General features: G+C 41.4%; 1 protein-coding gene across 2 annotated transcripts in view; it reads right to left on the reverse strand.

Annotated features, from left to right (window-relative positions):
* LOC308113834 (TOX high mobility group box family member 2-like) overlaps positions 1 to 23,110 on the reverse strand; it is a 74,152-nt gene that overhangs the window by 16,494 nt on the left and 34,548 nt on the right. For both annotated transcript variants that reach the window (XM_080470341.1, XM_080470340.1), the window contains 2 exons: positions 21,721 to 21,780; positions 7,222 to 7,482 (listed from right to left, as the gene is read on the reverse strand). In XM_080470341.1, coding sequence (XP_080326467.1) covers positions 7,222 to 7,482; positions 21,721 to 21,780 — 321 coding nt within the window. The remainder of the gene's footprint in view (positions 1 to 7,221; positions 7,483 to 21,720; positions 21,781 to 23,110) is intronic.

The raw sequence follows: 23,110 nt of genomic DNA on the forward strand, positions 1-23,110 counted from the left end.
TATCTTCTGTCCAGGTAAGTGTGGGAAAAAAAAAAAAGAAAGAAAAAAAAAAGCATCTTTATGATTGGACCACTTCACACGGAAATATTAATCCAAAACTAATACAGTTTCAGAGTGTTTTCTCACCTCTGAACGTTGACAAAATGTCAATGTGAGAACAGAAATTTCTCTTAGTACAAATAAAACAGATTCGAAACGTGTTCCTCTCTTGCCATTGTTTGTTTTCAAGATGATATGCTCCCATGATGAGGCCTTTGTCGAGGCAACAGCACAGAAAGGAAAAACAATTAATCAAACATGAATGAGCGACCATAGCAGGGTTATTTCCATAGCAACAGCCCGAGGGGACAACTTGAACCCTTTAATGTGAGCTGGTGATGTCTCTTTGTAAACATCTGCGCAGCGGGGGGAGAAAGCCAATGAGAGAGCCTGGCAACAGAGGCATCACAGGGCAGCAACCTCTTGGTATCAATCGAAGTTTCCATTATCTAGTGTTGAAAGGACCAAAAAGTGCTCTGAAACATTGTATTCAGCAGCGTTTGGAGTTTATAAGCGTCTTTGTACTGCTGCTGTTAAACGTCCAAAAACACTGAGGTGTTGTTCAGTGCAGCTTGTCGCTGATGTAAAAACATTATGCAAATCATTAGAAAAGAGTCATGTTACAAGAAATGAGCTAATTTTTGTAGACATAATTCACCTGCTTCGGCTGCTTGAAGAATTGCCGTGGAGCTGATTTCAAAGCCATTCAGACAAAAGCAATTTCTCAAAGTTGTGCCTCTAACATGAAGCAACAAATCACAGTCATAATCTCTCTCAGACTCATGGCTTATGCAACCCGCAACCAGTAGGCTCTTTCAGCCTCCAGCTGTGTCCAACAGCAGGCACTATACAAGTGCACAAACAGCTTCTATAAAGGGTTGCCTGTTGGTGGTCATAAAGGCACCAGACTAATTGTCATTTCACAATTCCAAGATAGGTCAGTGGGGAATTGCCGTCAAAGCAATCTTCCGTCTTTGTCCACCGATATGATAAAATTGCATGAGTGAAATCTTCACGTTTACAAAGGGGATTTTAGAGGTAGAATCGTGTGTGCCAGAGAGAGAGAGCTGCAGAGAAAAACTCGAGTCTCGTGCTCAGAAAATAGCCTGATTGTAGCCTAAAAATGATTTGAGTATAAGTATACAGTAGCAGAATAGTAATTCAGTTAACCACAAGGCTCTCAGCATATATGAGGGAACATAAACAGCCTATAGTTCTCAGTGCAAAACTAAGTCAGCAATCCTCATTCAAATCTCCACTCAGCTCTCAATGAGATGCACAGCAATCAAATCGAAACATTTTAACGACAAACTATACCCCAAACCTTCTTTAAAGGCTCGACAAAATCTCTGAATAAGGGTTTTTCTTTTCCCTCTCTCCCAAGGATGAAACAAGTCATCAATGACTCGGCTGTATGTGGAGCCTGGCAGCGCAACCGCTGGCAGTGGCAGGTATCCGTAACCTTCTTACAAACACTCTCGTCCCAAACCTCATTGGTTCCTTGGGCGAGAGTAATGGCTTCTTTGCGCTGGGCTGCGCAGTGCTATTGTAGAATCACAGAGCGGTTAATTGAAACAAATGACTCTAATAATGGGACATTATCCCCACAGGCTGGCTTTGTGGTGGGCCTAATTAGCGTTGCGGTGGTGGCGAGGAGGACGAGTCACCATGCTGATCCCTCAAAGGAAAGAGCCGAGGCCCCTTTTAAGTGGCCAGTATGGGATTCTCCTGCTCACGGCGAGCGAGGATGCCGGGCTTTTTTCAAAACCAGCGTGGTAAATGTAAACATGTTTAGTCAACCCTTGGGCTGATCTGAGGGTCCTGCGCTGCTTTTCCTTCCTGCTTCCTCAGTGCTTTCCTGATTGAAGCAAGGTAGAAAGGTTTGAGGACAAAAGAAGGAAATGATTTTCCTTTATTCTCCCCCTTCTTTTAGGTATTGTTATGATTAGATCTGCAACTGGAGATAAGCCTTTCAAATCAATCAATACATGTATTTATACAAAGCCAAATGTTTAGATAAGCTTTTTGTGCACACAACAGTTAAAATCTTTAGTCGGCACATAAAAGACAGAAATTCATGCATTTGTTTTTACACAATGTTCATATTATAATTCTAAGTTGTTTACTTGATTAATCACATAATCATTTCAGTAATTATTAGAATTATTGACACTTTTTTTCCCTCCATGGTTGTCCTCTTGCACGTCGCCATGTTCTCCTTCGGATCCCCAATGGCCCGTAACTAATGTGACAACATGGGATATTGTTTTGCAGATGTATTTTGATCACCACTAAAATCTGTTTGTGCCATTCCTAATTGTTTACCCTTGTACATGATGATCCCAGAAAGTCAGATGTAACGCAGTGTTCAAATCTCTGTGACCAAGCTGTTTTAAATATTCATTAGTTGTAACAGTCGCCTAAGGTTATTTGAATTAGCGGCATGAATATTCATGAACCGCGATGAATGTGCATTTGTTTTTAATGCTCAATCCGTTAATGCTCATCTTCATTACCTCACTGTGAATCTGGCATAATAAGCAGCATAAAACAAAGCTTTATTTTTTTAAAAGCACAATCCTGCTCTGAAGCCTATTTGTTTCAGTTTAAGCCAAAGCAGGACTGCCCTACCAATTATCTCGCTGTCATTTCTTTTGACAACTACAAGACACATCGTTCACCCCTGTTGTGGAGTGTAGCACTGAAGGGCATCTGTCTTTTTGTGAAATGGAAAGCCACAACAGAAAATATTTCTACTGTTACAAAAAGTGATTTATCTGGGAACGTCACCACGATGTCAGATCTATCCCAGTGAAAGGCAGCAGAGCAAGCAGGTCATATGAGATATGTCTAAAACCTCCACTGGAAAAAAAAGATTGCTGTTTCAATTTAAAAGAAGAAAGAAAAAAATTGTAGTAATCCAGCTGCACTGAGCATGTGATGGCAAATCAAACTGTACTTTTCAGCAAGATTTTTTAGATACTGCTCCCTCATAAGACAGTTGTGGGTGAAAGAGAAAAAGGTGGTCTTCAAGCTTAGAAAAAACCACTTTAATTCAGTCATTCATTTCTCTGAAGACCACAGAAGTCTGTACAGTGTTGATATTCTTACTGTGACCTCTTTAATGCCGCGATTTGTTCTCCATCTATCAATTGCTGCACTGTCAATAAGCTCCGCTGTCAATACAGTTTGTGTGTCACCACTTTAACACTGTTAGGACTCCTATGTCCTAAATGCCAAGTGATGCAAAGATAAATTGCTTTTTGCCGATAAAATGATGCCAAATCAAGTCAAGCCAACATAACTTTTTAGCAGATTGGGTCTTTTTTTAAACTGAAATCAATAATAATAATATTAATATAAATCAAATCAATAAGAAATAAATGCGGCATAAATGTATGTATGTATGTATGTATGTATGTATGTATGTATGTATGTATGTATGTATGTATGTATGTATGTATGTATGTACGTATAATCATCAATTGTGAGCACACAAGTGGCCAAACACTTAAACATAAAGAAAACAATCCTGTTCATGTTGTTTTGAAAAATAGTCAGAAGCAAATAATTGCCACTCCTACTACAAATATAAACACAGCAGAATGCCATAAAGAAACCCAGGTTTGGGCATGCTCGCTACACACACAACTGCCAAAGCTATTAATCTGGAGTTACATATTTATCAAAGCTCAACAAAATCCCACCAGGAGTCATCTGATAGAATATGTGACATAAACTTGTAAAAGTGGCAGCAGCTCTTTTTTTGGTGGCAGGGGCTTTCCTGCTCCCTCACCAGCCTCATTATACCAGTAATGAGACAGTGGCTGGTGCTCTGTTTCAATATTTAAACGCACTGGCACCCCTCAGGGCTCCGTGTTGGGGCCGTTCTACAAATTCCTACTCGACCTCTCATTACCATTTGCTGGCGAGGGTCCCTCCTCCTTTGGCATTTTGCTTTCTTTCTTTCTTTCTTTTTTTTTTGATCTTGCTGGCGACACCTCCCGCTGCCAGACCCCAACGATCAGGGGGCTTGTTGAACACGAGACCCCCGGGTGCCACCTCTTCCTCGAGCGCTGTGATGGCGGAAACCCTGACAGCTGGGGGTGAGACCGGGATTCTCCCTGAGCAATGAGTATTCACGCGACAGCATGTTACATTTCACAGGATCCAGTCATCCTGAGCTTGGCTCCTTTCTGCCTCAGTTCAGAGAAGCTGACACATCAGGTCAGCAGCGAGGGGAGGAGTCATACCAACGTAAGAGCATTCGCTGACTGACAGCTCTGTCTTTTGTAACACTGGGGTTGATGCTTGTGCTGGTAGGAATCCCTGTGAAAGGCACAATTTCAATGGTTCAAAACTGGCACTTAAGACTATTACCAACAACATGGGACTGCAGCAGATCGGCTCAACCCGAACACCTGAGCAAAGTGCTGCATCTGCCACTTGGAGAGAAAAATCGACCAAAACAAACCTCAAAACATCACACGTACAAGCTCTAAAATTTGTCTACTACTCAATACATGTATTTGCCACCTGTTTTTTCCATCTGCTACACACCTTTTTGATTTACTGGATAATATTTTAGCTGCCTGCGGAGTCATAAATGGAAGGAAAGGAGGAAATCATCAAAGTAAATTTAGTCTCTTGCAAAATCGCACGCGAGGTCAGAAACGGCATGTGATTTTGCAGTCAACTTCATTTGCGCAGAAATGAGAGACTAAAGCTTTAAGGAGAAATGCATGTTGCAAAATGTTGTGTCTATACAGTGTGATGACGGTCAATCCACTGCTCTCAATCCTGTAATGATTTAACTGTGTTTGCTGTAGGATCGATGTGCGCTGAAAAAGAGAATCCCAAAGCAGGGAGAAGTTTACAGAGCTTCAGCCTTAGGCTAAATGTTGTACAAAAACCAGCAACAACATCCCTTGAGATGAAGCATATCTGTTGCTCCAGCTGAGCTTGTACTTGTAGGAGGTTTTAAATGTGCAGTGAGGGATAGCTGTTATTGAAGAGAAGTGTATCCTTAAGGTAATGCTGTCGACTTTTTATTTGCTTTCTTTAGCAGCGGGGGAAAAAAACACAGTGGAATGATTAGCGTTTTGGTTTTTCCAGCTATCTGCTTCAATTTCTGCGAATTTATTGTAAGGCTTTTGTCAATACAACACAACAAAGGTAAATGCTCGTCTCTTCATTGCTGACCCCGGTTACACCGAGAGCCTGTTTCCATCCACCCTTATTATTCTTTAAGCATGCAGCAGACATAAATTCAATCTTCCTTATTATACCTTTATCAGTATGAAATTAAGGTTAATTGACTTTGCTGGGGAAACATCAAATGAAAGATTCCTAATGGAACCAAAATGAAAATAACGTCATCTCCAATTGCTTTAAAATATTTCTCAATATACAGCCTACTTTTCCATTCCTCAGCCTCAGAAATAAGCTCCTCTTGTCCCAGGAGATAATAAATGAATTGAATCCCCCCACTCCAACAACCCCACCCCCACCCCCCCCTCTCTTTTTCTTCCTTATCGGTCATCTATTTTTCCAGAGTAAGCTATTACTTGCAGGGGTTGCTAGGCAACAAGAAATATTAATAGCGGCTATTATTAGCCAGCCTCTGCTAGAGTAGTACTAAAATGTGGAAGTGGGAAACATGAATGTGTTACATAAATCTCTGGACCTTTCACAGTGTGTGCAAGTCTCTGTTTGTGCGGTGATTTATTGCAATGACGGTTCATTTATGAGAAAAGGGGGTGTGAAATAAGAAAATGGAACATTACCCTGAAGGGCTATTTGAAAATAAATAATTGCAAAGGTGAAACAAAAGCTATTTAAGAGGCAGGCACTCCCTTCTTTTTTTTGTTTGCTTCTGAAACATCACAGTCCAAAAAACACGGGCTGTTTTTTTCCGACCACACTTGTGCCTGGACATCACACAAGCACAAACTTCACTGCACACTAACAGCCAAAGACACTATTAATCAAATGGCTGTAGTCTTGTCAAGACATTTACCGATATTTAAAAAACAGGCCAACTGCAAATGTTAAAATGAAGGACGTCTTTTTCCTGCACTGAGCATATTGAGCGCAGTGTGGCTGGTGGATTGTGACCTAATCCTGAAGACTGGCTTTAATGGAGGCCTTAGATACCACCCACAGAAAAAAAAAATGGAGCCTGCAACTTATGCAGTTTGATTCTGAAAATCACATAAGACCTGATTAACGGAGGATAAATGCCACGGATGCTCACATTAAAGCATAAATATTCATGATGAGAGGGCAGAGGGAAAAAAGTAATATTTATGTCAGATGAAAGTATATAACATTGAATAATTCACCGCACAGGCATCTATAATTCATCTGATTCGATCCTATGATTAAAGCATTTCAATGTGTTCGCTAGGGGTGTTTACATGTTCGGTCTGAAGCATGTTTAACACAAGAAAAAGTCCCTTTGCTGGAAGAAGGAACAGGGGTCCTCAGCATCCTTTTGATAAGAGAAAGTAGCTGACAAGGGATATCCCCCCCTACCCTCCACATCAAGATTTTCTGTTCAAAAGCTCCCCCCACCCCTTACCCATCTTTTCTCTGTTCCCTATTTTTTTTTTTTTGCTTTGCCGATCATAAATGAAAATGTGCAGCACAGAGTTTCTCGCTCCATTTTTTCGGCTCACTTTGAGGGAATGAAATCTTTGAGTTGTGTAGCTGTATGGATATTAAAAAAGCTCTGCTGCAAAGGTCTGGGTGTTAAGGAGGCTGCAGCTCTCTGTATTTATAAATGTTGCATGCGCAGACTCTGGCCCGACTCAAGACTTCAGTGTCTCGGCTCCCTTGGCCTCTAACCAAGCTAATTATCACAGTAATTGAGGACCACTTTGCCATTATTAAAAAATGTACTGAGAATATCGAGAGCGGCGCACACAAGAATTAGCCACTTTGCCATCTCGTTGGTGATTATATTCACGAGATGAGCAGTTCCAGTTTTCAAAAGACGAGACAACAAAAACACGTGAAACCTTGGAACAAAATTCTTGCTGGCTTACATCCAATCCTCTGACCGCTAAGACTAATACTCTACCACAACGCTTGACTTGCACCATCATGAAGGGCCAGAGCTGAAAAGAGACAGAGAGAGAGAGAGAGAGAGAGAGAGAGAGAAAATAAACGAGTACTTACTGAGTGCATAGGCCCAGAGAGGAGGTGAGTGTCCTGACCCAGCATGTTGGACATCATGAGGGCGGGCAGCTCGGGGTAGGAGTAGGTGTTGAGCAAGCCATTGTGAGGCAGGGAGTGGAAAGGGTACCCTGACTCATGCTCCATGAGATGCAGCAGGGAAGGGTCGGCGTGGTTCGGAGGCGTGATGGCGGGGATCTCGTAGTCTTCGTCGCCTGCTCCCCCTCCGCCGCCACCGCTACCTCTGCCCTGACTGGAGTAGCTCTGAAAAAGGACACAGGAAAAGAAATGGATCCGTGGTTCTTAATAGAGAAAGGTGCAATCCAGCCACCTTTGTGCTTTTGCTGTCTTTTAAACCCTTTTACTCATACTTTTTTTTTTTTTTTCTTCAATTTTACGACTGTAGAACTATGAAAAACTGCAATCAACTTATACGTGTAACCACATGTTACAAGATATGCTGGTAAATCTAGTCTGTGATTGGACGGCTGTGCAGACTGAGGCATCCTTGGGGGAAACGGCAATGGGTCATAAATGGACGCAAATCTCTAACTCTGCAATCAGGTAGTGTTTTTTTTTAAATTTCTTGATATCATAAATTATTTACGAGTTATAGTTATGATAAATATGTATGCCAGTGGAGAAAGAGTAGAAGTAATCAGTCAGTCTTTATTTGATTTGCACCTTTCGAACAATAAAACACATCCACGCACGAGATTACTCAAATACTACACAAATGATTGAGAAAACAATAAAAAGGAAGGTATTTGCAAACATACACACCGCTGTGTGTGTAAGCAAGTCAAAGGTGGTAAAATAATAAACACTGTATAAGAAAAGAGAAAAAACGTGTTATTTTGCATGTAAAATATGAGAAAAACAAAGACCAGCATGAGGAGTAATTACAGATGAGACAGCCACTTGCATGTCTTTGGGCAGTTTGAAGTCTATAGCCCACCTATAACAATTTGCATATCTGTCCAACATGAAAAAAAAAACCACATGAACACACACACAAAAAAAAAAAAAAAATCAAAACATGTCGAATGAATTACAACAGAAATGTAAATGAGCTGTGCCGACACTTGAGGAATGACTACAAAGTAGAACTTGTCCATCAGACGGTCTTGCTACTCAGCAACATTTCCACATAAGACTTCAGTAACAATCTAGGAAGGAATCAACTAACAAAAGATGTTCCACAGTAATTAAAAACCTTCATAATTAGCTTTTATATGCACCTGTTATTTTTGTGTGTGTTGTTGTTGTTTGGATTTGTGTGTGTGTGTGTGTGTGTGTGTGTGCGTGTGTGTGTGTGTGTGTGTGTGTGTGTGTGTGTGTGTGTGTGTGTGTGTGTGTGTGTGTGTGTGTGTGTGTGTGTGTGTGTGTGTGTGTGTGTGTGTGTGTGTGTGTGCGTGCGTGTGTTTGTTTGCAGTGTTTGCAGACTGCAGCAGCCCATTCAGTCTGTTTAGCTGAAAAACTGAAATAATTAGAAATGCAAATTGTGGCGCTTAGAAAAGTTAAAGAATTCATTGAAAACAAATGTACACTGCAAATTAATTAGAGTTGGATGACAACAGCTGCTGTGCAGAATAATTTGCCTCAGAAATCCTGACAGCTTTGAAGCACCAAACTGTCAGTCTGAGCGCCTTTAAAATACAGTTAATCAAATTCATTACGTGGAAAAACACCACTGACAGTCACTTAGTGGGTATTCTATAATCCCATAATTATAATTCCAATCTTGTTTTTTTTTTTTTTAAGAAATAGAAAATCTGGACTAAACAGACGTCTGATTGTGAAATGTAAGCAGAATATCCAAATGACCCCCGAGCAGCTAAAACAGCTCAGATTTTATGGTACTAATAAGGTGATACATGGACAGTGTCTTTCCCAGGGCCTATCTTGACATAATATTGCAGAGAGAAATATGGTTTTGTGCTCTCAAAAAGCATACTGAGGGTATTCACCAGGGAGTGAAAAGCAATTTTGTCAGAGGCAATCTGATGCCAACTCTCCTTTATAATGACTGAAGAAAATTAATCATCACAAATAATATTCCAGTGTCAGCCATTCAAGAGCTTTTTAATAGAATTTTTATTATTCATGTCTCGTGGTACACATCAACCAGTCCGTTCTGCAACATTTCAGAAATCAATTCAATATCATCTTCGTGTAGGCTGTCATCTCGCCTGCCAGTGCGGCAATTCATCTTACAAACAAATACTTTTAGCAAACAAATGGCGAGAAACGTTGAGGAATAGCTACAACGTCCCCAGTAGCAGTACTGGTGCTTGAAGATAGGATAAAAGTCTCATAATGTGCACTATCATTAGGGAGAAAATAATAATAATAAAAGGGAGTGTGTTTACTATCAGAGGCTGATGTGCTATTTTCTCTTCCCATAAAACTCACTGTCACCGCTCGGTGCTTGCGTGGAAATATTATCGCTGACAATTCCTTTTCCCATGATAAAAGTTTTGCAAATGTCTGTTTCTGGCTCGTCCATTATTGTTGTCATTTGATATTATTGTGAACAAAACACATGCTGCATATTTAATTCTCTAAAAGCGTAAACAAACCTCACAGTACAGTACGACGTCGTCTCTCAGCGTCAGGACATTACAGGCTGGAGAGGTCATGAGGTAACTGGAACGCGAGCGACCGTGTTGGTCCACAGCGTGTTGCACCCTTTGCTTGCTCACCCACACAGACCAAAAGGAGCTAAATATTCAGCTCCTGCCGGTTCTTGCATCTCGCTACTAATAAACAGAGGACCGATATCAAAATGTGTTTGTGTGCAATTATCAGCATGATCGGCCCCCTTCCCACCTGCTCTAACCTTATTCTCTTTGGTACTTAATTACATAATTAAATCTTGGCTTTTAAACTGTTCCCACATTGTAGAACTGTATTTTCTGCTGACGAAGCATTTTCATTGGCAGTTCTAACACTTTGGAAAACCCTCACCATTCATGCACGGTCATCAAGCTGGTACATGATCCTGATCTCTTAAATATCCCAAAATACAAAGTGTAAACATTTGTCTTAAAAGACATGTCCACATTGTCTGCATAAATACTGTAAGATGTGGAATCGGTTTGCGTGTTGAAAGCTGTAGCATGATGACGTAGTGGTTGGCACTCACACGCCGTCGTGCGAAGGTCTCTGGTTTGAATCTGTGAATATATATGATATAACTGTGGAGTCACAGCAAAGATGAAATGACAGCACCGTAAATAGATGTTGTTGAGCGTACACAGGAAAGTAAATGTGCCATGAGCAAAAAAAAAAGAACTTATTTATCTATTTTATTATTTGCTCGATTATTTAACTTCAGATTTCACCTAAAAAAATAAGTAAAATGTTTACATACAGAAAATAGGAATCACTCAGTAAAACTTATCTGTATTGTCACCTGATACTGACTTTGAACATAATATTAAAAACAACAGTGTTCATGAATTTCTACAGCTTCTAGGATGATGTTTCTATTAAACCACCAATAATGCAAGACTGATGTGACGATACAGGGGAGCACAATCTACATTTAGGGCCCCTCTTCACTACAACATCGAGTAAAACTGCTGTGATGTGATGTCTGTAGATTTAGGTGCTGTCAGAGGTTATTTTATGACTATGCTCTCCATCTCTTTTGTGTTCTTTCCTCCCATCTTTACAGCTTCCTGTGATGCCCTTGGAGATAAGACACAGGACAAGGACATCACAAGTTTAACATTTTCAAACATAGATAAATAATTCATAAATATACTGTCTTTCAGGACGTTGAGAAGTGTGGATAAAAGAGAGAGGGGTCAGAAGAAAAAAAAAGCCAAATGTTGATTCAGCCTTCTTTGGCTGTAACCTTCACCCACCCTCCACCCGCCACTCCACTCTACAGAGGTGAAATATAAGCAAATCTGTCATTTTCCTGGACAAGGACGTTACTTTGGGCATCTGAAGATTCGACGTATCAGTTCTTTTCTGACTTCAGACCATCAGCTGCGAGGCAGCATCACAGCAGAAAGTTCAGAGATGCTACATTTTGAGGGATATCGACTAAACTCGTGTATAAACCACTTTGAAAAATAATCAGTGTGGTGGTTTACAGGCTGCACAGAGTTGTAGGAGTTTGCACTTTTGCCTCACATCAAGAAAATCATCAGATGGACGGAGTCTTTTTAGAGTTTGCATGTTCTCCCTATGAGTGTGTTGGTCTGCTCTGAGGGATTCCAGTTTTGTGCCACTGTACAACAACATGCATTTGAGGTTATCTGATGACTCCAAATTGCCTTTAGGTGTGAATGTGACCGTGTGTGATCATCTGTCTTTGCCCTGATCTAGGGGAAAGCAGGCAGCCAAAACTCTGTAGTATTCTGCAAACCAGCTGTCAAATAATCAACTACATTTATTGTTTGGTTGTGACCAAACGGTCACATTTAGGATCTTACAACCAACAGGTTACAACATTGGGTCCTTGAGCGAGGCCCTCAGCCTCATAGTGGCCCTGGATGATGACAAGCGGTTACCCATTGCTTCTTAGTGATGGTTAAATAGGGAGCAAATATCACTGTATCTTGGTGTATCTGACAAATGAATGACTCTTCCTATTATTTTTTGTCCAGCAAGTTCACATAAACAGCAAGTGAAATGTGATATAAAACCCATGTTTGAGCATAAAATATTGTTTCAATAAAGAATATTTCCATTAAGTTCCAGACAGACGAAAATGTGTCTGAAGTTAATCAACGACCATTCTCCACACAGTTTTGGACATTACTAGGGTCATAAAGAACTGAACCTTTATTCTATTGTCATTGTGGTTTTGACTAACTGTTCACTAATTAAAATTAGCACTGGCGCTCAGTGAGATTCTGACAATGCCTTTACTTTCTTATCTGACATTGATTGCAGTGACTCACATTTAACACTCCCAGAGGTGCAACAGAAAGTGAAACAGGCTTTTCCGCCTGTCATTAGGATACTCTGTGAGACAACATTAATCACTGACTGCATTATTCACTGAGGCTTTTAAGAAGTAACGTTGGACCATGTCTTTTTTTTTTTTTTTTTCTTTCTATAATTACATTTTAGTAAATGCACTTTGATCCAGGGAAATGTAATGATCAGATGGAGAAAAGCCAGGTATCATTCATACAATTTGTCGTCCTCTCTCCTGCAGGTACACATTTCCATGATGCGAAACCTCCTGTCGCTTGGTTTATGGACACAGCGCAGCTATGTTGACATTCTCAGGGACACAAGATTGGCACACTTCCTGTAGCAATTATTACGTCAACGCCAGAGAGTTCACCTTGACATGTAACCTTGTGGGTTAAAACATCTCTACAACCAAACATAGCGCCTCCTCGTCAAGTTATCGTAAGTAATTAAGTTATCTGTGAGTGGAAACACATTTATCAGCTTAGCTAAAAGTTTTCTTGACACAAATGGCTGGGAAGATGAGATGAAGTCATTAGCTTGGTGATGGAGTCATTCGTGGCCTATGAGGTGTTTAGTGGAAGACAGCTCATCTGGGAACAATGATGTGTTCGTCAAAGGGAGGAGAATGAAAATGTTGCACACTATACCAGAGAGCCTGTCATGGCTGATGGGGGGGCAAATTGTCCAAAGACAAAAGCTGTCTGTCTTTGATGGGCTTTGTTATTACAGCTTCAGCTTTCCTGTAATACGAAACACTTTTATAAAATAACTGATCGGGGAACAAAAACAGCCCTCTGCGTCACAAAAACACGTAACTTTGAGTGAGTATACAATGTCCTATGGAAAGTCATGCAGCCATATGCTTCATTGTGGGGGGAAAAATATGACAGAACAGCACGGTTTTGGCGACAAACAACAGCTGGCCATGCATATATAAAAGTTTTCATGTCCACTCAGAGGATTCAGATAGACGGATGGCAACAATAAATCTTTTAAACATCTTATGGGGGAATTTCAACAATCACCTTCAGTGATGAATATCACAGAGGGCAAAATTACAACGCATCTGACTGAGGTGTTTAGGTAGGGGCGAGCTGCACCAGTGACCAAAACCCGGATGGTCAGCACAGGGTCTGTAGAGGCCATCTGACCTGGCGGCAAAATACATCCAGGTAATGCATCAAGAGAAGCTGGCACTGTCGTACAATAGAAGGAGGATGGAAAAGCAGGCCTACCAGGTTGACTGACAGAAAGACAGAACTGGGATAAGAGTAGTGTTTGTGTGTGTGCGTGAGAGCATGCGAACGTGCGTGTGCTGCATTTCACCACATCTGATAGTAGTTCAGGGTCGAAGGTAGCGTCCGTCACTAAAGGACAGGTGGGCTGTGGTGGGCTTCGACCAATAGCAAAGGAGCGAGCTAACCTCCTCCGTGCTCCCCCATGCACTGGTAATTCTCTCAAATGTCACATCAGAATGGATCTCATTTAGGTGGGTAAAAAGGACCTGACTCTCCTTTGCAGATGTGGGTGGACCTGCACTGGGTCGTACATGAACTCTAAAAACACCGTCGCAAAAGAAGTATTTTTAAAAGGTGTGAAAAAGGGCCAGGAGTCACGCACATTTATGTCAGTTCAATTTAAGGGAAAAAAAAAGAAAAGGAAAAAAAAAACTAAACTCAGTTAAAGATCAAAGACGAGGGGTGAAAAAAATATCTCGGATTTTTGTACTGGAAGAGAGAGAAGTAGAAGACTGTTTAATGTGTGGACCAAAAGGGTCCACCTTTTTAATTTTTTTTCATTTCTGAAGGGGGCATAATGCTACGGTCTCAGCCACGTTTTCTATTCTTATTCATTAGAGAGAATCGTATAAATAAATAAAATATGTTGTCTCGTAGTCACTCATCCCCCCCAAGGGAACATGGAAGCCCCAGTAATCACATATGGCACAATAGCTTGCCTATAATCCCCTTTATTTTTATTTTCATGATGTCACTCTCTTTAAGCCCCTTGCTTTATGAGTCGCAAACGGAGTGGAGAGGGGAGAAGAGGAGGAGCGCAGAGGAGAGGAAAAAGCAAGGGAGGGGTGAAAACAAATGATGTGGATCCCTCATTGTTCTTTCTCTATGCCCTCATTCCAGTCAGGGCAATAAGAGAACATTGTGATTTACTGTCAGTGAAGCGCAAGAGTGCATCAGAGAGAATCCACTGCGGCAGGGGCCATTAAAATAGATTTAACTTCCCACAGTATTAGGCCAGATGTCTACACTTCTATTATATTTCAATCAGCCATGACCTTGGTCTCCATATGATGAGAGAGATCACTAGGAGAGAGGGAAAGAGAGAGTGAAAATACATGCAGAAAACCAATAGAAATATCAAACTACTTAGTCCCACTAAATCCCTGCGCTCCGCTGTGCTGCATATACAGAGAGAGAAAGAGAGGACGGGCCCGAAATAGAGCCAAGGTTTCAAGTTCTCTTAAAAGAGTGTATGAATCATTGAGTGCACTCTCGCTGCTGATAAGTTGCTGTTTTTTGGGGGAGTGCTGCCTTTCTGCGGGGTATGTATTTGAGGAGGAACCGAGGGAGTACGCCAAAAAAGAGCGGGACAGAGGATCGTTTTGATGCTCTCGAAAGCCTCGACGATATCAAACGATGGAAAGATGAATCCGTTCATATTCTTCGAACGAGGGAAATGTTGACTCCTATCATCGACACGAACCCCTCTCTATGAACATGCAACATTTTTCGTCCTGCCATTTTCTCTTGACTTTGTTAATATCCCTCCATTCCACATGACTCTTTTTTCCGATTTTCAATAAAACCCTTGCTCTGTGGCATCTTTCCATCCTTTTCAGCCCTATGAAAGCAGAGCAGAGGTCACTGCTTGCTCCATTTCAGAGACCAATGGTAATTGGACTTATTGGCTGACATGAACTGACCTACATAACGTAACTACCAACCCCTGGTTACTACTGTAACTTACAATCCCCTCCTGATTATGGGCGTGGATGATGCGCGGATGCTCGTCTGATCTTTCTCCAGCATTGTTTTTCACACAGTGATGCCCCAGTGTTGGTTTAGAGCTGGAGAACACTGTTTTTCAGCCTGAATTCATGGTACCGAATTTGTACGCTCTCTTGAAATTTAAATACACGCCGCACAATATGTATTTCTACTTCATTCTGGCGACCTTGCCAGCGGCTCTGCAAAGCCTCAAAGAAGAAGTGAGTTGTGTGTTGGCGTTTTCAGACCCTCAATTTTCATTTTTCATCCTTTGTCTCAAATGTCCCCCCTCTATCTTCCCTTGCAGAGAGAGAATGGAAGCAGGGAGAATAGGAAGAGAGAGAAACACATTCACCGGAGTGCGAGGGGATGTTTGGTGGGGAGGGCGAGCGTTGTGAAGTGAGGAGAGCGTTGCAGTTGTGGTGGTGGGGGTATAATGGTGCACTGTGAGTCACTATTAAGTAACGGTGCCTTTTCACATCAGCATCGCCCACATTGGGTGTACGGTGCCAGGGTGTACTGAGGTGTCTCTGACTCAGAGAGAAAGAGGAGAAAAGAGAGGAGAGAGATAGAGATTGTCGGGTTCGGGGTTGGGAAGTTGATCCTACGGGCCAAACAACATCTGGATATCTATAAATGGTTGGTCAACAAAACATCATCATGTCAACTGCTTCTTTGTGATGGGGAGAATGGTTAAAACACACACACACACACACACACACACACACACACACACACACACACACACACACACACACACACACACACACACACACACACACACACACACACACACACACACACACACACACACACACACACACACACACACACAAAAAAAACAGCCAGTGGGAGTCTGTATGAAGGTGATGCATCAGTCAACACCTCCATGGTTTAATTTATAATAAACAAATAAGCCACATCTAATTTGTTTCATGTGTTTAAAAAACAGACTCAAGAAATACACTCTCTGCTGGATTAACCATCACATGTACTGCTCAAACGCTACACTGTTATCCACTTTCTCATCTCAAGCAAGAAACTGCACGAGCACATTTCCTGACAATTTAAAATACTCCACGCAACCATTTCTGGAAAACGTCCCAGTACATATTGCATTTGGTCTAAAATTAACCGACAACCCTTTTCTTTGTTCTTTGTATTGTAAGTGGTGGGGATTTTTGCATTTGAATCTGATGAACTTCACTGGTTATTTCCACCAGGCTCCGTCTTTTTAAGAAGCCTCAGATGTTTTCTGCATTGATCATCAGCACGGATTCTGATATGAAGCTGCAGCTGCTGGAACTTCAACAAATCCTACAGATACGGCACATAAAGGATCACTATTGTAACGGTTTTCAAGAACCGCGTCGGAGAACTGCATGGCGTGCATGTGCTTCCACAACCTCCTCATGGATCGATACATATGGTCAGTAGAGCTTCATTAGTGTGACCCTGAGTTAAAATAAGAGTAAGAGAGGTTGGATGAGTTTATGTCTGTGGAAGGTTCAGAGGTGTTTGTGAGAACCTCATAATTTCAGGGGAGAAGAGGTTGGATTGGTGAAATAATAAAGAGAGAAGAAGAGAGAGAGAGAGAGAGAGAGAGAGAGAGAGAGAGAGAGAGAGAGAGAGAGAGAGAGAGAGAGAGAGAGAGAGAGAGAGAGAAGGGAAAAAAACCCAAAAGTTTTTATTCTGATCCAGACCATCAGCCACTGTTCTCACAGAGCCGTCCAAATCAATAGAGACACACGGCTCAGAAAACACAAATGCATAACTTGTAGCTGTTCCTAAAACCAGCGGACCCCTTCTCTTCTCCTGCAAAGGCACGTACTGCAAAAAGTACAACACATGAGAGAAGAAGATGTGTAACATGCATTAAATGACTCTCCCTCCGCCAGCTGCTGCCCTGTTTCTTCCTTCAAGCTTCGTCTCTAACCATCACTTTCTCAAAATCTTCCCTTTCTTGTTTCAAATTTTCCCTGATCTATCAAATGCACGTAACCACACTGGGCCATGAAACTACATAGACTGCTTTAATGTAAGGTGAGGAGAGGCCATCCATAACCACTCCAACGGATCAAGCCTGATATGAATCCAAATGAAAAACATTTATGGTCCATTATACGAAAGGAGAATTTGTGTTGGCGTGGTTGAAGGAAGCCGTTCTGGTTTGGCCAGAATCTAGCCGCTATTATTATAGTACAGCACAAATATACACTGCAGCCAGCATTATTTTACACGCATGTGCATGAGTGATAGGCTGATAATGAGTGAATGAGCTTTTTCATTTTGTTATTAAATCTGAAATTATGCCTTTTTCCATCCAGAAAGGTGGATTTATTTTTCCCTCAGCCATGACTGATAAGTGTGTTTTTGTGACTTTAAGCTGAGACAGAAGTCAGTGTTTGTTGCACATTTTGGACAAAACCTACTGATGTCTGTGGATGATTAATCTCAATCAGAGCGCTGTGATTGCCCTGGTTGTATTTGTAACATGGGGAATCAGCAGTTACTAAACACACAACTCCCCTGCATGTATATATATATATATATATATATATATATATATATATATATATATATATATATATATATATATATATATATATATATAAAAGACAGATTAAAGGGCAAATTGTCAAAGAATTGAAATCTGAGTGACTGAACATTTGCAGTCAATCAGGATAATTGAGACGTTTAATCTTTAATTCCAAAAACTCTCCGCCTTAGTAGCTTTTTGTGTGGGCAGATACAAACAAAGCCGGTCAACAAATTTATCCACCCACATATTTGCTTATAAGCTGAAACCTCAACAGATGAACCGAATGAAACAGAAAAAAAAAAAAAACATCAATATCATCAAACTGTGTGAGAGCTCCATATGTGCAGCTCATGTGTGTATTTCTTTCTACTAAAACAACCACATACAACATTAAAAGCCTTGAAAACATCTTGTTTGAATGGGCAGATTGTGTCCAAGCATACAGTGAACGGCCCCTTTAAAGCTGTTTCTGATTAGCGGTTTTCTCTTTTTAAAAGCCCAGAGATGTTATGTGTAATGCAATCTTCTGGCTGTGTCGAGCTGCTACCTCAGTGTGTACGCTGTAGAAGACCCCGGACATGCAAACAAAGGAGTCTCTGTTCTGGTTACATGCACCTTTTTCACAGGCACTCATAATGTAAAGAGGCTCGGGCGGGTGTCTTACCGCAGTGTTAAAACTTGCATCAAGGCGTACGGGGCACTTCGTTCACAATACGCTTGACCAACACTGTATTCATAAGCGTTATTCTCGCAGCCAAAAGTATAAAAGTCACACTGTAGAGCTTTACACACAGCATGAATCGAAAAGAAATAGAAGAAAAAATCTCTCAGCGAAGACAGCTGAGAAATGCCTCGCACTTCCAAAACCAATACATATACACACACACGCACACCAGACATGTGTTCAACATATTCATTAGAATATAATCACCCTTTCAAATTGGTGCATAAACTCATTCCATATTTTAATCTGTAATTTGTCTGATTTAACTTCAAAAGCAAACCACATGTAACAAACTACTGCACAGCTAATGCATACAATTAAGCCCCAATTAGGCAATGATTGACTAACATGCACAGAAAGCGGTCATACTTATGAATTTTGCAAGACTTATAAAGAAAATGCAGACGCTCATTGGATGTGGTGGCTTTTGAAGATATTTATAGATTAACTTCTGCAGACCCTCCGGTGAGATAATCGCGTCAGACTTGTTCCCAAGTCCACAGAAATTATTTCACCACACTCAAAAGTTATTTACACGATAATATGCAGAAAAGTTTTGCCCAAGACTGCTAATATTTAATGATGTGAGGGTCCCTCAACAAACTCATGAAATGAAGAGGAAACACAGGAGATAAAGTTGTGTAGTGTAACAATCACTCAGGTGATCAATAGTACTTGACGCTGAAATCAGAAAGTTATTCAATCACTATTAAACTGAAATATTTTCATATCGCTGGATCAGGTAGCAGTGATCTTAAGACTGACCACACGCACCCATATGAACACTCTTGCTTTTGCTGTATTACATACTGAACCACTTTGGCACAGATTCCGGTTTGAGATACTTTTATGTTTGGATGCTCCTAAACCTGCAAATATTAAACTGTTGAGCAGACAAAAAAAACAAACGGTAAATATTTCAGAATATGTTTTTTGGGAGATGGAAGGTGGAAACTGTTTTGGCCTTGCACTGTGTGACTAAGCACAGCTGAACATCCCCCCTCATTCAAATCTCAAATTAAATGTGCTCTATTAAAGGATCAAAAGCCAAACGGTGCGTTCAGGCTGCTATTCAGAACTGATGTGTAAGCTCTGACCGAGCACCAACTGCGACTGACGTGTTTTCTAAAGCCCAAATTGCCCTATCCAATAATAGAAAAGATATTTGTTGACACAACACAGTGAACCTGGAGTGGGCTGCTGGTGATTGACACATGACCGCTGCTGTAGCAAAACTACAAAGCTGGACATTTATCCCAATTAGCACACACCAGTGTCAGCTTGCAATGTGACAAAATCAGGAGTGGACCAGGATATATAGGGGAACAATGATCGGCCTCACAGTCTGTGATGTGCGGTTTGAGTAGACAATAAGCTGCTAAAGCTCTCACTCGACTTCTCATTATGCTTGCCCAATCCCAACTTCAAAGAGAAGACAACCTTATGGCTATAGGGTGATGTGTACATATGAGTGCATATGCACATATATGTTCGTGGGGGTTTATGAGCGCATGTGTGCGTGCGTGTGGCTTTATGAGTATATACGAGAGTGTGGTTATGTGTGCATACATATGTTCCTGTTCATCAGTCTTTGCAAAGCCCAATTTAAGTTTTACACCATGGGAGTAAGCACATTTTTGGGACATGAGGACATTTCAGCTGGTCGACACTTCTTCAAAGAGCTTTTTAAAGAGTTAAGACTTGCTTTGAGGCTCAGTATATATTTATATCCATTTTAAAGGGTCACTTACAGATTGTTATTTTGAAGTGGAAAAAGGTGGTCGGTCGTAAAAATTGCTGAAAAGTTAGAACCAGCGAAATTGTTTACCCATTTCTTTGCCAAGGCCCAATAAATAGAGCCAAATAGCCAAAGGACTTTTAGAATTACTTTATAGTTACATTATAAAAGATTTTAATGAACTTTAGTTGCATGTTCTGTCATTGCCATTGTGTAGCGGTTTTGAAAGGAACATATATTTAAATAAATACACACAAATTAAAAAAAAAATTTGCAGTCACAGTGGTTACAATGCCGGTTAGGGCTCAGATATGCATGGAATCAATGTGTCCTCACAAGTATGCAAAAGTGAAAATATGAGCCAACACAGCAGTTTGCATGTGAGTGAAACTGCACTTGCACATGTGCTTATGACTTATGAATAACTTTGTGTCAGAGAACGTGTCACTTCCTATTACTGTAAAGTGTGAGTGAATCTCTCTCTGTGTGTCTGTGTGGACGTGTGTGTGAATGTGTGTGTGTCTGTGTGTGTGTGTGTGTGTGTGTGTGTGTGTGTGTGTGTGTGTGTGTGTGTGTGTGTGTGTGTGTGTGTGTGTGTGTGTGTGTGTGTCGTGGCGTCCTTGGCCTTCTGGTTTTGTCCAGTCACTCTGTGACTTATGTGGCAGGGTGCTAATTGACATGGAGCCTCCACCTCATCGTGTTTTGTCAGAACATGAAGGCCCCGCTGCTGGATCAACAAATCCTGGAGCTCCAAATTCTGCCATATGTCCAGCCATGTGTTTCTATCTACCAGCTGGGAGCACTCAGCACTGTGCCTGTCTAACTCACTGACTGTGTGACGGCGACCGCACCGCGCCAGAGCAGGACCAGAGCTACGATGAGCTGGGAGCGGTAAAACGTGGTGGTTTGGCAGGTAGCAGGCTGACATGTCAACTAATGCAGTCGTGGCTGCAGACGCAGTCCCTCTGATGTTAGCTATACATGTCAATGCGCTTCGGGTGAAATCGTCGAAAGAGGTGTGCTTTTTCAAAGGATTAATAGAAACTTTAGCTACAGTTAAACACTATCCTTGTTCTCGAACAGGATCAGACTTCTGGCCGACTATCAAAATGATTCATATAGAGCAACCCTTCAACATTTAAATCAGCTTTTTTATCTGGAATATTTCTGCATAAGATAAACTTTTATGCACTCATCACTTAACAGCTAACATTATATGTACTTTATATAAAACTGTACATTTCAGTACATTGCCAATGTGATACAAGCTTAATTGCCATCATACTCAAACTATTTAATAATGGCAGCGTTGAAGGATGACTCGTAACTGTGACTAACCCGAAAATTGATAAATTTTCCAGTTTTGCCAGGCACCGTCTCCAATTACAGGAAAAAGTTTGCTCACTGAGTAGTGCACACGCTTCTTCCACCGTGTGCCAAAATGTATATTTCCATAAACTCTTCTTGCCGAATCCTGACATCAGCTTCCTCCAACATCTATTTGTTTAGGTTGGTGGGAGTTTATAGGAAAAGACGTGAGCTATCTTACCTGGTTTGGCGACCGAAACTCTTGGTTATTGTCATTCATGTACATGTTGTCACCATCAAACTGTGGAAAGAAACACAAAGGAGAAATAAACATGTATGCAAGAGGGGTTCTGAAAAAAAAAAAAAAAAAGAGAGGAAAGAATGGGGGGCCTGGGAAAAAGGAAAAGCTCTTTACGGGTGGCCTGAAGTGTGAGACTAATGACTTTGTCACTTTGGTTAAACCTCGTGGTGGCATGGCAGCGTGGGTAATTACCGTTCGTCAGCGGGCCGGTAATTAGGCTACATGAGCACAGTGACGAGAGATGGGCTTTTCCCTGTGGGCTCTGCTGTGTGTGAGGAACAGAATGAGTGTGAATGAGTCTGCGAGTGCATATAGTAGAGAAGTGTGTGCATGCTTGTCTTTGAGGCGTGCGTGGGTGTGTACGCGCCTGCGTGCGTGCGTGCGTGCGTGCGTGCGTGCGTGCGTGTGTGTGTGTGTGTGTGTATGCTACACTGTGAGGCCATGCTGTGTCTTCAAGATTGAGCTAATCAGGCAAGAAAAGATCGCTTGCTGCAGGTGCCAAAACACTGCTTGAGATGAGTCTTGCACTCACAAAACAACAGATGACCTTTCACCCTGACCAATGCAAAGAAACAACACCGGGTCACCAGTTGAGTGCCGCATGCAACATGCCAGCTCTGATGTCTGGCATTTTACTGAGTGAAATCTGCTAAGAAGTCCCCAGTGAGACTGACTTACATACTACAAATGAAGAAGAAAAAAAAAAAAAAAACAACGCGGTTGCCGTTTTTAGCAGCAGAGAAAAAGAGATTCTGCCCCACAAGTGGCACAGTAACTGAACCTGTGCAGTGTCAAGGTGACTGAGAAACTGCTACTGTGTTAGGAAGAGCCACTGCATTGTGAAATGAAATGCCCTTGGCTTTCCAAAGGCATTGAGGTTTATCATACCACACTCGCAGCAAATGGAACAAACCTTGACTAAACTGGATAATAATGTCGGCGAGCACAAGCAGACACGCCGACACCAGAATGTATCAAATGAAGCCCCCTTTTTGTTAGTTTACTGTGGTCATCCTGTTTGATTTCAATGCACCTGAAGACTTGAGAGCTGACAGCCAAAACAACCTGATCAAACTGGATGGCTCTCCAGGTCAAATTCCTCAGATGTGAAGATACGAGGTGTCCTTTTTCATTTAGATTGGTCTGCTTTGTGCCTTTGTGCCATATGGAAGAAGCAACTGAAGGATGTAAAGACCAACCCGCTGGGTCGGAGAGAACACAAATGGATCAGAAGATTTCACCTGCTCAAAACAATGACCGAATAGGTAGACTAATGGACGGAAATGGGCAGAAGTCCTGGGGGGAGGGATCTAATATCTGCACTGGAGGA

This window comes from Lipophrys pholis (assembly GCF_963383615.2).
Source record: "Lipophrys pholis genome assembly, chromosome: 8".
Taxonomy (NCBI): Eukaryota; Metazoa; Chordata; class Actinopteri; order Blenniiformes; family Blenniidae; genus Lipophrys; species Lipophrys pholis.